This window comes from Panthera pardus, unplaced genomic scaffold (genome assembly GCF_024362965.1).
Source record: "Panthera pardus isolate Hobbes unplaced genomic scaffold, ASM2436296v1 HiC_scaffold_1, whole genome shotgun sequence".
Taxonomy (NCBI): Eukaryota; Metazoa; Chordata; class Mammalia; order Carnivora; family Felidae; genus Panthera; species Panthera pardus.
In genome coordinates, this window is record NW_026526654.1 from 71,738,969 (window position 1) to 71,752,872 (window position 13,904).

Genomic DNA, 13,904 nt, shown 5'->3' on the forward strand with positions numbered 1-13,904 from the left:
TCAGTGAGGAGAATCTTTGTCAGGGGGGAAACTCAAATGAATTCAAACAAACACGTTGAGGTTTAAGGGCACATTGGAGAGGGGGTCCAGGGAACAAAGTGTGTCCTGGGAAAACTTTATGGAAGCCCTAATGTTGCCTAATTCTCACTGAATTATATATTTCTTGAGAACAGACATCTGGGACTTACTTCTTTGGCAAGCCCAACAACACACTGGGGAAGAACTAACTTTGGAATTTTTAACAAACTATCAGTATACTGGGCATCAGGATTAGAAGGGACTGGAAACACAGGAGGAGGGGGGAAATTCCACAGAGGGGAATCCAAACATGAACTTCAATTCTCTGCTACTCTCTGGACACCCAGGGCACATGGACTTTGCTGTGAGTGCCAGGGCTTGTAAAAGAAAAGACGGGTAAAGGAATACAAATGGTCGGTTCACCAAGATGGAGCCAGGAAAGGAAAATAAGATGTGCAGACAGGCCAGCCTGGTATGAAGAAATTGGAAGTGCGGTGCCACGCTTTGATGAAAGGTTTCAAAGCCAGACTGAAATTGAAAAGCCCAGAAATGGCATGCCTTGTAGAAAATGCCCGTGACCACAAATCAAAGAGCAATTCTACCGTGTGCACAAAGCAAGGACCGCTAGAGCCACTTTTGAGAGCTCTCAGTCTCACTTATCGGATCTCCGTCAACCGTAAGGACACCGCTCGCCCATTTATCCTTGAGACTTCTTTCACCTTGAAGGGTGTGTGCCACCCTTAACAACTTTGAAGGCAAAAACGATATACAGGCATGCAATTCTTCCAGCATATAACTTCCACCCCCCACAACTCTACGCACCCGAGCTTTCAAAATACAGAGAAGTCCTGGTTCTTTCATACGCACGCAGATCCAATAAGAGAAAATAGTCAATGGTTCTCAGTGGTATTTTATGGGGATGGCATTTTACATCTCTAATGCTCAAGATAATTCTACAAAGAGATATTCTTATCACCATTTTACTGTGGAAACAGACTCCGATTTATCAAAGGTCACAAAGCAATTTAAGTAACAGCTAGGATTTAAATCCGGCTCAAAAGTCCAGCAGGCTATTTTTTTAAAAACAACATTTAAGGTTACATTTTCCTTTTAGCCATGTTAATTACAGGAGGAGACTGCAATGCAGAAAAGCAAAATGCAGAAAAACATGGAAAAACAGCCACATCTTACCTGCCACAATAAGGAACAGGCTAACACCTCAGCAAGTGAGCAAAGTAAGGAGGAGGCAGAAGAGCGGCCGGGAGCCCTGAGCCCGGCCGCTGGCTTCTGAGTCGGGCCTTCGCCCCTTAGTATGTCACCTCTCGGGGTCTCTGGTACTTCAGAAAAACTACAGCGGAACACTGGCACTCATTCTGCTCCCTTCAATATTCCTAACTGCAAATGCATTTCAAGGCAACTACATTTGCAAGAGGAGGCAGGACGCAAGGAGAGGTGGCGGTGGTTCTGGGACCTTCCACATCCTCTGGAATACATTGTGAATGAGTCACTGCCAGGCCCTACCCTTATCTGAGAAATCCCTGGATGTCAGAGGTTCCTAAGAGAGGGAGGGTCCGAAGAGATTGTTTGACTCAAGAAAAGATCCCACATGAAACACCCAGGCGGACTGGCGTCAGTCTCTAAAACCTCCACTGAGGAAGAATCAATGTCTTGTTGCTAAACCTGTATGTATGCAGATTTATTAATACATAAAATTGAGGTTACCTGCGGGTGAGACTGTCTATGTTTTTCAGTTCTTAAAATTTAAATTAAAAAAAAAAAAGCTTCCATCAAAAAACACATGTGGTTTTGTACTTTTTCTAAGGCAAAGAAGAAAATGTCTTGGGTTCTATATTTGTGTTTTTAGAGCAAGGGAGAGAGAAAGCATGTGAGCGGGGAAGAGGGACAGATGGGGGGAGGGGGAGAGAGAGAGAGAGACAGAGAGACAGAGAGAATGAATTGTAATCAGGCTCCACGCCCAGTGTGGACCCAGAATCAGGACTTGATCCCATGACCCAGGGATCATGACCTGAGCGGAAATCAAGAGTCCCACACTCAACTGACTGAACCACCCAGGCGCCCCAGAAAATGTCTTGTTAAACCCCACGATGTAAACATTATTAATCACTGTGATACAGATGACAACAATGATGCACCAGTGATATACATGGTCTCATACTCTACAACACACTTTCACATATTTGGGTAAATATCTGTCCTTCCTACTTGCTGGGAATTTACTGAGGGTACATCTGACAGTCTTAGGTATGAATTCCAGCCACGTCTGAGCAAACCCGAACCTCCGTTTTCTTAGCTCCACTTAAAGTGGGGTAGTAAAAATACCCACCCTACAATTTTGCAGGAAGGCCGGAAAGCTAAAAAGATTTAAAAGGCTAACATAATAAATGTGTGACAGGGACTATGACAACACACATGGCTCATTTGGTCTTCAAAAGTGGCCCAAGGAGGTAGGCAGGGAACTTACTATTTCCACCCTTTAACTGATAAGGAAAACTAAAGATTAAAACTAGTATACATAATCCCCCAGCCCCCACTCCAACCCCTTCAAACTGTCCCTCCAGGATGTCTTACAAGCGTCCAGAAAGAGCTTCCACCAACTATTATTTCAACTTTATTTACTGAAAAAACGAACCAACCAAAACCCAGGCACTAATTCAAACACTGATGAGGGCCGACTACATACCTGGGCTGTCTGTGTGTGACACTTGGAACTCTGCCCTCGAGGGCCACCCCAGCTGTGGGGTTGACTATGTCGTTCCTGGGAAATTCTGGACAAATGTATTGCCTATTTCCTTCTCTTGACCACAGCAAGGGAAAATATCAACTCTTACTGAGAAACTGGGTGCAGTACATCCATTTTCTTGGGAGAAACAGTGCATTAAGTTAAATAAAATAAACCAGTCTCAATATATACATACGATGCATGTTGTTTTCTACACACAACAAAATAAAATTTAGAAATTCACAAACGATAAGACCTCTCCAAGAAGCACTTCACGATTATTACCTCAGAGAACTTGTTTGCAATCTCATTCCAAATAGCTTTAGTATGAACAGTTTCAGAGAATTTCATTGCTTTTAACTTACATCTATCCTAACAAATATTCCATCAGACTTTTACCAAATCAAAAGCATTTTTTCAGCTTCTCTGATAACACTACATTGCAAGCCCTTCCCGTCAAAGAAATTTTTGGGATATTTTTTTCTTTGGAATATTTTTAAATATTTGAATGAAACGGTCTAAGCCAGAATCATAAGGTCATAATTCCCTTAGGTCGTTTGCCAGAATTACAAGATCATGATGTAAAAGACCTACATTAAATACATGCAACAGTACCACTGGTTAGAAGAAATGTCACAGCAACGCTATGAACTCAGATAATTATATGACCGAAGTCAATGAACTTGGCATTATTTTTGCTTATTATTATTATTATCATCATTATTGATAAATTCCATGTGATTGTCACATGTGGTGAAATAATCTAGTTAGCATTTCATCACACAAAATTGTATTCTAGAATGGCTAACAAATGTAAGTTCATGCCTAGAATTATAGGTATGATCAGCTAAACATAAAACAAGTATATTCCTTTGAAAGACTTAGGTGTGGATGCATATTTATAATGTATGCTACTCTGTAATGCACAGTAGGAACTTGCTACGAAATAGAATCCTCAGAAAAAGAAGTGCAAATCGTTGATAAACCTTTTAAAAAATAATAACAATATAGGGTCAAATGATATTTGACAAGAGAGCCAATACTCAGTGGAGAGAAAAAATAGTCTCTTCAATAAACGGTGCTCGAGAAATTGGACATTCACATGTCAAAGAATGAAAATGGACCCCTATCTTACACCACTCATGAAAATTAACCCTAAATGGATTAAAGACTTAAATGGAAGACCAGAAACCATAAAACTCTGGAAGAAAATACAGGAAAAAGCTCCTTGACATACATGGATCCTGGCGATGATTTTTTGGATATGACACCTAAAAGCACAAGCAACAAAATCAAAAATAAGCAAGTGGGACCACATCAAACTATGAAGTTTCTACACAGCAAAATAAACCATCAACAAAATGAAAAGACAACCCACAGAATGGGAAAAAAAATATTTGCAAACCACATATCTGATAAGGGGTTAATAGCCAAAATCCATAAAGAATTCATACACCTCAATAGCAAAATTTATATTTATATTTATTTTTATAATTACACACAAACAAAAAAATAGGAAGAGGAAATGAACAGACACGTTTCCAAAGAAGACGTACAAATCGCCAGCAGGTACATGTAAAGGTGTTCAACGTCACCAGTCACCGGAGATATGCAAATCAAAACCACTATGAGATAGCACCTCAGGTCTGTTAAAATGGCTATCATCAAAAAGACATACTAAGTACTAAACAAGTTAACTCTCAAGTAGATCCAAAGTTTGATTATAATAGACTTTGAGTAAATACACTGTTGACGATGAACAAATACTCAGTTACAAATGACTTTTAGCTTGGTTCTTCTCATCCTAAACCAGCTACTACAAATTTCCCCCATTTGAGAATAGTTAAATTCTTTCTAAAAGTAATCCTAAATTTAAAAGCAGGACTGCAATTAAACCTGATGATACAGATGTGTATATAAATATAGATGTATATACATCATGTGTGTGTGTGTGTGGGTGTATGCCCACAAAATATTAAGTAAAAAATGTAAGGTAGGTAATACCATGCACGGCCTGATCCTCTGTTTGTAAATAAATAAATAGATACATGTACACATATATGGCTAAGGCATACGGTTGCTTACATTTTCTTCCTAATACTTTTCTCTATTCCCCCTGCCTCATCCGAAATTTGTCTTGTATAATGAGCACGTTACTTGTGTAATCAGAGCTCTAGAAAAAAATAGTTAGAACTGTGCTCCGACAGATTAATTGGCTGACACAGTTCTACCAGACATTCAGAGGGCACCAAACACATCTTGAGTTGGGAATTCTACTGAAAATCATAATTTTGGCAGAAACGATACCATTTTGCATTTCCGTAGTACTCCACAAAGTGCTTTCACAATCCCGTGAGGTGGCACTTACTACTTCCACTTTGCAGTGGGGCATTTGGAGCTGGAGGAGCCCGGGCCTCACCTGCCAGGTCCCCCAGACCCACAACGGCAGAGCCCAGATCTGCACCAGATCCCCAGGACCACAGCCTCGACGTGGGTCTCTACTTGGGTCCTCCTTTCAGACAGGCTCCCCCAGCCAGGTTCAGGTTGCTCCCCTAGTTACATGAAATTAGTAATGGCCATTTAAAAATTAGGATATTTCACATTCAAATATCTCAGACATAGGCTGGATTTTGTGAAGTAGTATTCTGAACATTTTAAAGCAATGTTAAGCATTCCCATCCCAATCTAATATTTGTCTTAGACACTCAGCTAAAAATATAAAGTTAACCATGCACTGCATAAGGGCATTCAGAAATTTCCTTCAACAGATGTAAATCTCTTGCATAGTACATTTCAAAAATCTCTTTTCACAAAATTTCCTTTAGCAAATGTGGGGACTTTTTAAACAATAAAACCCAGGAGAAACAAACATAACTCTTAAAGGGTCAAAGGACTTCAAAAACTTTTCCTTTGTTGCTAACTGGTATTTTTTCATCTGCCCTGGTCAATGAAAAAGACCCTACACAAACCACCAGTCCCACCCGGAAATGTTACTACAAGGCTCTTATAAAACGTTACACTGCCCTACTTTTGAACATGACCTGACCTCTGGGTTAACAAAATGTTCAGTTGCTTAAGAAGAACAGCTTCGTTTTGCAGCAACACATTCAAAATGTTTATTTAGTCGAAATACGGAGATTAACAAAATAAGGTACACATTTTAAAAAGCAAAAAGAGGGCAAAACTCCATTTTTGTCTGATCTGCCTTCCGGAAAACTTTTGCCCCACAGAGGCTTACAAAATATCCTAAAAACAAGCGAGAAACCCAACGGTTACCATGATGGACTTTATCTCTGGATAAAGTCTGGAGAATCACCTCTCAACTCTGGCTCCCCATCCCCAGCCGCGCTTCCCTGATCCCCCATTCGTAAGACAAGGGAGGAACCTCCATCTGAAAGCCCGTCCAACTCCCTCTCGGCTTTTTAGCCCTTCTGCAATTGCACTGACCTGATTGGAACGGATTCCCCGTGTTCCATTCAAAACCTTCTGTGAAAACTCTCCTTCCTCCTCCGAAGTCACTGGCCTGGTGGAGCCCCTGGTCCCAGGATTCCTCCTGAAGGACCACCGCTTGTGGACGGACACGAGGGTCACCTGTGGGTCACCCAGAGTCGCCAGGAAGGACGGCTCAGGGCTCCCGGGCGTGTCACCCCCGGCTTTCTCCATCGCTATGTCCACGGTCACACCTTTACCCACCATTCAAGCAAGCTGTTCACCCTCACCAGACTACCTGGTCGAGTGAGAAGGAAATGCTTTAAAAGTGTCCTCCTAACTAGCAGGGGGTGGCACCTGTGATCTGTCAGTCCTGCAGATTCCCCTCTGCTCTGGAGCCAGCGGGGGAGAGGCTGCCGGCCAAGTCTAGCAGCCAGCTTCTGAACTTGGGCAGGCTGCACACTGCTGTATGTATATTTACTCTTGTTTACCTACATCCTTCCAACCAACTGGCACCCTCTCACTCACCACACTGCTTTCGGCCCTGGGAATCTCTGCACACGGCCCCACGCGTGCCCTCACCCAGCCCTGCCAGAACACCCGGCCAGCGTGTGCAGGAGCCCGGCACACAGTCACCTCCCAAAGCTGAGCACAGTTTCCTTTTGGCCGTGTGCACTCCCAGAAACCCAGCCTCGAGGCAGGGGAGAAATGACACTTCCCTTCATTACCAAACTTCCAACGCTTTCTTGGAATAACTTCAGCGGCCTCTTCCATAGCTCCAATGCTGGCGGTGTGCAGCACGCTAGGGGACAGAAGTATTTCCTAGGCAACATGACTTGCATTTTCAAGAAGGTGTAAGAAAGGTCCATGTTTCCTGCAGCTTTGTTTTCCCTTGGACCAACTTGGCTTGGCTTCAGTAAGAACTGACTGCAAAAACGCACTGGATAACAAAGGCTCATCCTTGTTATCCTTTTTTGTACGTGGGAGGACAGCCAGGAACGAACCCACAATTCAGGCTTCTCCAGCTACCCCCCGCTGTCCACAGGAGGATTAAGAGAAGGGGGCAGTGTGGTAATCCAGGCAGCCTCCCACTTGGCTGGGCAGCACTGTCTCCCTTCCCACCCCCACCGGCTCACAGACCGGGAAGGAGGCAACCTCATCACCCAGGGAAGGAAAGGCTCCGCCAGCCACTAATCCTGGCAACGCCGCCCCCTGCCAGTGTGTGTAAAGTGTCCATGCTGCCCACTGAATTGAGTTGGTAAAAACATTCCTCTCGCAGAATGAACATGCCCCTGGCAGGGGAGGGTGAGGTCACAGTGGCAGGTCCCTGAGGGCATTTAGAACACATCCGCTTCTGCTCAAGCTCCCTGAGGATTCTGCCTCCTAAGGAGTTACCTACAGTAACCCTTCCTCCCCGTTAAACTGCCACTGCTGCCCCCAGAAATGCTGAGCAAGAGCCCTGTTCTGCCTGAGGGAAGGCGGCCTCACCACTGGCCCATGAGCCACACGTCCTAGGAGACCGGTTCCTCTTCTGCCTCTTATTTACCCTGTGGGGATGTGACTTTGTGTTTGCTCCCACTTCTGAAAAACGCTCCAGGCAGCCAGCTCCAAAATGTGTCTCCCTTGGCTTCTTATCCTCCTTGTGCTCAGTCAAAAAAGAATCTGCCTGCATTTCTAAGAAGTGCCATTCAAATCAGTGACAACAAAGGAATGGCATGTGTGATGCTAGGGGCCCAACTCCACATAGGGGCCGCTGGCACAGAGGAGTCCGGTATATCTGCCCCTGCTTTCTCGCGATCACTCAAATCTTGCTCATCTCTGGTCTTCCCGATAAGGTCCAGACCCAGGGTCTGGGTGTGCCTGCCGACCCCCCGCCCCCCCCCCCCCACATTTCCTTTATTGGGCATAGTAAGTGCGTTCTCCAGATAACCTAATCTGATCTCTTTAAACACCAGATCTTTTTTTTAATGTTTATTTATTTTGAGAGAGAGAGAGAGAGAGCGCACTAGACAGCACAGGTGAGTGGGGAGAAGGGCAGGGAGAGGAGAGAGAATCCCAAGCAAGCTCCATGCTGTCAGCACAGAACCTACCTCTGAGCTTGATCCCACGTACTGTGACATCAGGATTTGAGCCGAAATCAAGAGCAGGACACATAACCCACTAAGCCACCCAAGCGCCCCTAAGCACCAGATATTTAAAAAATTTTTGTCATTTTGGGTAGAAATCCTCCCCCAAATATGCCGTGTATTTCTGCTGTCTTTTTAAAACCTGAGTTACTACCATATTTCAAATTTTCCTTGGTGATATGGGATCATTCTAACTATAAATACTAGTTCTGTGTTATAGATATGAATAGTTAATAATGAAAGTAGTTGGCATCATACATCCCAAGTGCTTTTGACGAGTCTATCCTGTTCCATGACCTATGGAAAATATAAATGCTTTACTGTAAAATATTTTTACTTCTCCTAAATGGCCACTCAGACCCAGAACACAGCTAGAAAAAGGAGGCTGGAGGGCCGCCTGGGTGGCTTAGTCAGTTAAGTGTACGACTTCGGCTCAGGCCATGATCTCACGGTTCATGAGTTCGAGCTCTACATCCGGCTCTGTGCTGACAGCTCAGCACCTGGAGCCTGCTTCCGATTCTGTCTCTCCCTCTCATTCTTGGCCCCTCCCCCAGTCACGCTCTGTCTCTGTCTCTCAAAAAATAAATGTTTAAAAAAGAAAAGAAAAGAAAAAGGAGACTGGGGGCCAGGTTAGAAGAGGCATGAAGTTTAGATTTTGTCCAATAGACAGCAGAGAATTGCCAATTTTTAACACAGAGGACTTATATCATTTGTGACTTAGAAATACAGTTTGGGCAGGCATGAGAGCTAAGACTCAGAGAAGAGGGGACTATCAGGTTACAAGAAGCAGAGAAAATGAATAGTAGAGTAGGATTAAACAAATGAGGAGGGCCTCCAGGCTCAGCGATCAAGTGATCACAGCTGGCGAGGACCTGAGGCGGACAGAGCCATTTCCAGTTTGGCAGAGATGAGGAGGAATGGTGGGGAGGTACCTCTGGGGTGAACATGGTGCCTTCTCCTTTGTTCCCACAAGTTCTAGGGGACCTGCCAAACAGCCAAAGCATAAGCCATTTTCCCTGGTTGAGTATCAAGTCCAAACTCCTCTTTCCTGCGCCTCCCCCTTTCCTCACACCTGACCCCCGGGTCCCCTCCTCTGTCTGGCTAATCCTCCTTATCCTTTTAAGTCCTGCTCTCAGCGGACTGGCCTCTATTCACGCCAGCAGGGCTCTCTCTCTCTCCCTCACCCGAATTCCAGTGTCACTGACGCAACACCACAGACCTGGCAGGTATGGAGCCTCTACGTTTAGAGGAGGCCAAGCCTTCTCTCTCCACTGAGGCTGTATCCGGACCAGCCCTTGCGCCCAGTGGCAGGAAACACTGCAAGCTCCCGAAGACGAGGTTCTTCCGTCTTACCTAACACGGTGATGAACAAATATCATCCCCCAGATGTTAAATACATGCTCACAGAGATGAAGTACAGACAGATCTGAATGCGCTTTCCACCTAGAACTGCACGGTGCTTTTTGTCCCCGTTACCACGGGGGAAGGGCACACTCACCTCTCACGTATTCCTTCCAGAACTACAGGTCTTCAAGGGTCTCCTCATGCTAAACTATTTTGCTTCCCACATGTGCAAATTATCTCAGCGGTCTTCCAAAATAAATTCACCTTGTTTATCTCCGACTCACCTTCCCAGTCTCTGTGGATCTTGTTTGCATAAAAATAAAAATCCCTTTGATGTCCTAAACCCTCCTGTTGCAACCTGAGGATCCTGGGCCCAAAGGCAGATGGGCAGCTCACGTTTCCATGGCCTCTGGGACAGACGACCCTATATGCAAGAGGGCCATCTGGTTCAAATATTTCAGCACTTTCCAAAGATGACCAGCTTGGCCTGGCTCGAGGCTCACCCTGGGTGGGGCTTCTTAGGAAAAACACTGGGCCAGTCCTCCCGAGACAGGCAGAGGAACCCCAGATCCTGTGACAGGACAGGACAACAGAACCTGACACTAAGCCATATGCTGGGAAGCAGTGGCCCAGAAGGTTCCCATACAGAGAACATGAGCAGTACAAACAGCACATCCCTCACAACGGAGGCGGAATGTTAATAAATGAATATAATTTACAGCCTGAGAGCCAACCATTCAGGTGCTTATGTGCAACAGAAGACACAAGACATACTCTGCCCTCAGGAGTTCATTAGCAGGTTAGGAGAGAAGAACAGGAGAGGACAGTATGAAAGTATAAAAGACATCCTTCAAACATTAGGTGTTCGGGGTGGGAAGGGTTGCTGCAGGCCAATTACCCTGGGAGACTTGCCAGGGGAAGGACTGGGGGGCTGTTCCTCACACCCCAGGAATTGGTGGTTTCTGAGACTGAAACAGTTAGCTAAGCACAGTTTTTATATTAGCTTACTAGCAGGAGACAAAAACGAAAAAAAAAAAACATGCCTGGCTTGATAGCCTACAGTGAAAAAAATTACAATAGTTCTAAACCATAAAGAGACTGGACAGGGCCAAAAAGAGAAACAGTTGAGATTGTCAGAGTAAAGGCCAATGTTTCACTTCCACAGTTAACTACATACACCTTCAACTCCCTTGGCTGCTCCGGTCATCTGATGCCCACCTGGTGCAACCCCAGCCCTGGTTTCCTCCACGGCCCCAGACTACCCCAAACTCTGGGTCTGTCGGCCCCCAGCTGAATGAGGATGACACCAAACATGGCCAGGCTGGTCGGCCATGCTGCCTCAAAACCATGAACCTGGAGAGGCCACTAGCCGTCCAACTGTGCACCTCCCTAGTCCCCTCCCTCTCCACTCTCCTGGAGGACGTGCCAGACGTCTCACCACCCGTCCCGTCCCCCCCCCCCCCCCCCCGCTGCTCCTCTGACCTCCACTCCCTACCCCCAGCTCCAGTCTCTCTCCACTGATGAGCCTGCTTTCTACTATGCTGAAATAACAGAAGCAAAACAAGTTGCCAACATCTCAACCACCCGCCCACCTGTGTTAGCGCCTTCCCTCTGGCGGTAGGGTGAACTGTTCTTACCCCCGAGGTCAGGCTCCAAGTACCCACCCCTTCCTGGGTTTCCTCCCACCCCCCCTGATAGATTCTTCTCAGAGGCCTTCACAGGAGCCTACTGGTCCCCAAACCCCTTAGTGCTGGAGTGGCTTGCAGCTCAGCCCTTGGACCCCTTCCCCGTCTGTACTCATTCCTTGGTGAACTCATTCAGTCCAGTAGAAATACCACTTATACCCAGTAACTCCCAATTCCACACTTAGGGATCCAAAGGCTCAACCAGCATCCCCTGCTGGCTATTTAATATGCATCTCAAATGTGAAACTTGCCTAAAACTGAGCTCCCAGTATTCTGCCCCTTCCCTGCTTCTACCACCGTCTTTCCCATTTCCTCCCTTCCACTCGCCCAGCGCAAACACTTGCATTAACCCTTGATAAGAACTGCGTCCTGCATTCAAACCCACAGGTAAATGTTGAGCAAATCCTGTCAGTTCCATGTTTAAGTATGTGCAGCATCCATGTGTACCCCCTACTACATACAGCTCAGATCCAAACCACCAGCACATCTCACCTGCGGTACTAAAACAATCCCCCAGGTGGTTCTTGGCACCTAAAGTCTATTCTCAACACAAAAACCAGAGGAGTCCCCTTAAAGGGGAAGTCAGACGACTGCAGTCAGCTCCACTCCCGTCTCCTCTGTAACCAATCCACACACTGCTCACCCCTCACTCACTGGGCTAAATCTCTTCTGATCCGGCAGTTTTTGTAACAAAGCAAAAGGCATGCTCCACCCTCAGGGCCTTTGTGCCCACTACTCTCTACTCTCTCAGCTTAAAAACAACCCTCCTCCAACACCCCATATCCAGGTGGTTCACTTCCTCACCTTCCTCAAATGTCACCTTCTCAGTGACTTGCCCGGTTACCCCCTTTTCATTTCAAACACTCCCGCTGCCGCTGCCCATCCTTTCCTGCCAAGTTTTTGGAGTACTCAACTACCATTGATACGGTAATATATATTTTACTTACTTATATATTTACTGACTGTCTCTCCATTAGGATGTAAGTTTCACAAGCGCAGGAAACCCTTGTCTGTTTTCTTTACTCACCTCTGTATTCCCAGCACTACAACAGTGCTTACATTTACGTTTCTCGATAAGTATTTGTTGAACGAATGACACAGAAAACTAAACAAAAACAACTCACGTAATTTTTTGCTATAAAAAACAGACTGCCAAACTTTCAAACAAGTATTCAACATTCAGAAGGTACCCCATCCTAGGCTGGCTCTCTTCTCCCTTACTTCTTTTCTCCTCTAAGCCAACAGTCTAAACTCAACTACTACTGAGAACAGGACTTATAAAAAAAATAAAAAAAGAAAAATCAGCTGAGTAAATTTGAAGATATAATTGGCTTTATGGAATGCTTCATGCATCAGGCAGCACCCCATCGACCAAGTAAAGGGGCACCCCAAGGGGTTGTACAGAATGGAAGTTTTTAAGGGAAGGAGGGTGGGGCCTGAAAGTTGTAAGCAACAGAAAAGAAAAGACTGAAAGGATTGTTTCAGACAAGATCATCTTCCCTGAGAGGGAAGGGGAGAGGGTCTTACTATGTGCTGAACCTCATCTTCCTTTAGGGGACAGACAAGACCCGCGTGACAGAATACCTCACTGGTGCTTATCAGAAAACTCCTAACCAGTTAAGGGTTGTATTTCTGCAGGAGGTTGAAACTTCACTTAGGTTAGGTAGGAACCCCTGGTTTACACAGTCTTGGGGCCTTAACCTAAGTGGCACCATTTTGATCCTGTGGTTTTCTTGTTAACCTGCTCCACCTAAAAGAGGCAGTTACTCCTGTGCTCTGGCCAATTATTGTCAAAGGGCCTTGTCAGAGCTTCCAAGAGAAGGTAAGTAGCTGCAATTTTACACAATAAAATCTTCTAACTTAAAAATGTTGAAAACATGGGCCCCTGGGTGGCTCAGTAGGTTAAGACCCCAACTCTTGATTTGGGCTCAGGTCATGATCTCACAGTTCGTGGGTTTGAGCCCCTTGACAGGCTAGTAGCATGGGAACCTGCTTGGGATTCTGTCTCCCTTTCTCTCTGCCCCTCCCCTGTGCTCTCTTCCTCTCTATTTCTCTCTCAAAAATAAAGAAACATTTAAAAATAAATAAATAAATATTAAAAAAATAAAAATGCTGAAAACAGACACAAAGTTCTGGTCAATGAAACATAAGGAAAAGCTGTTTGTCAGGGGTCCTGAGAAGGCGCCTTAAAAGAGAGAGTGGGTTTGCCCTTACCCCTTCCTCATTTCTGCTGTGTATAACATGGATTAGATGGCTGGAGTCCTGGCAGCCAGCTTAAGGCCATGAGGTCTCAGGAACATGCAGCTGCATCCTAGCTTGCTAGAGCAGAGAGAGCGGAATCTAGCTTGCTAGAGCAGAAGGAAGGCGGAATCCCTGATGACCCTGAGATGCCAAACCAACCTGGGACACATGCCGTTAGACTTCACTGACAGCCACGTTGCTTTGGGCTTTCTCTTACACACAGCCAAACACAATACAATTCTATTATAAGTGTCAAATGCGGTAGAGGAGTAGGAACTTCTGGCATGGCAGTACGAGTTATGCAGATCAGCTCCCCAGTGA

The 13,904-nt window shown here is 45.4% G+C and overlaps 1 protein-coding gene across 5 annotated transcripts in view; it reads right to left on the bottom strand.

Annotated features, from left to right (window-relative positions):
• The window catches only part of ATP7B (ATPase copper transporting beta), a 74,028-nt gene that overhangs the window by 45,607 nt on the left and 14,517 nt on the right, over positions 1-13,904 (bottom strand). The window contains exon 1 of one of the 5 annotated variants that reach the window (XM_053899889.1): positions 6,206-7,197. The exons of 2 other annotated variants lie outside the window; for them this stretch is intronic. In XM_053899889.1, the coding sequence (XP_053755864.1) occupies positions 6,206-6,454 (249 nt within the window). In that variant the 5' untranslated portion in view covers positions 6,455-7,197. Of the gene's footprint in view, positions 1-6,205; positions 7,198-13,904 lie in introns of those variants that run through there. 2 more of the 5 variants (XM_053899901.1, XM_053899895.1) reach the window with 2 other exon arrangements.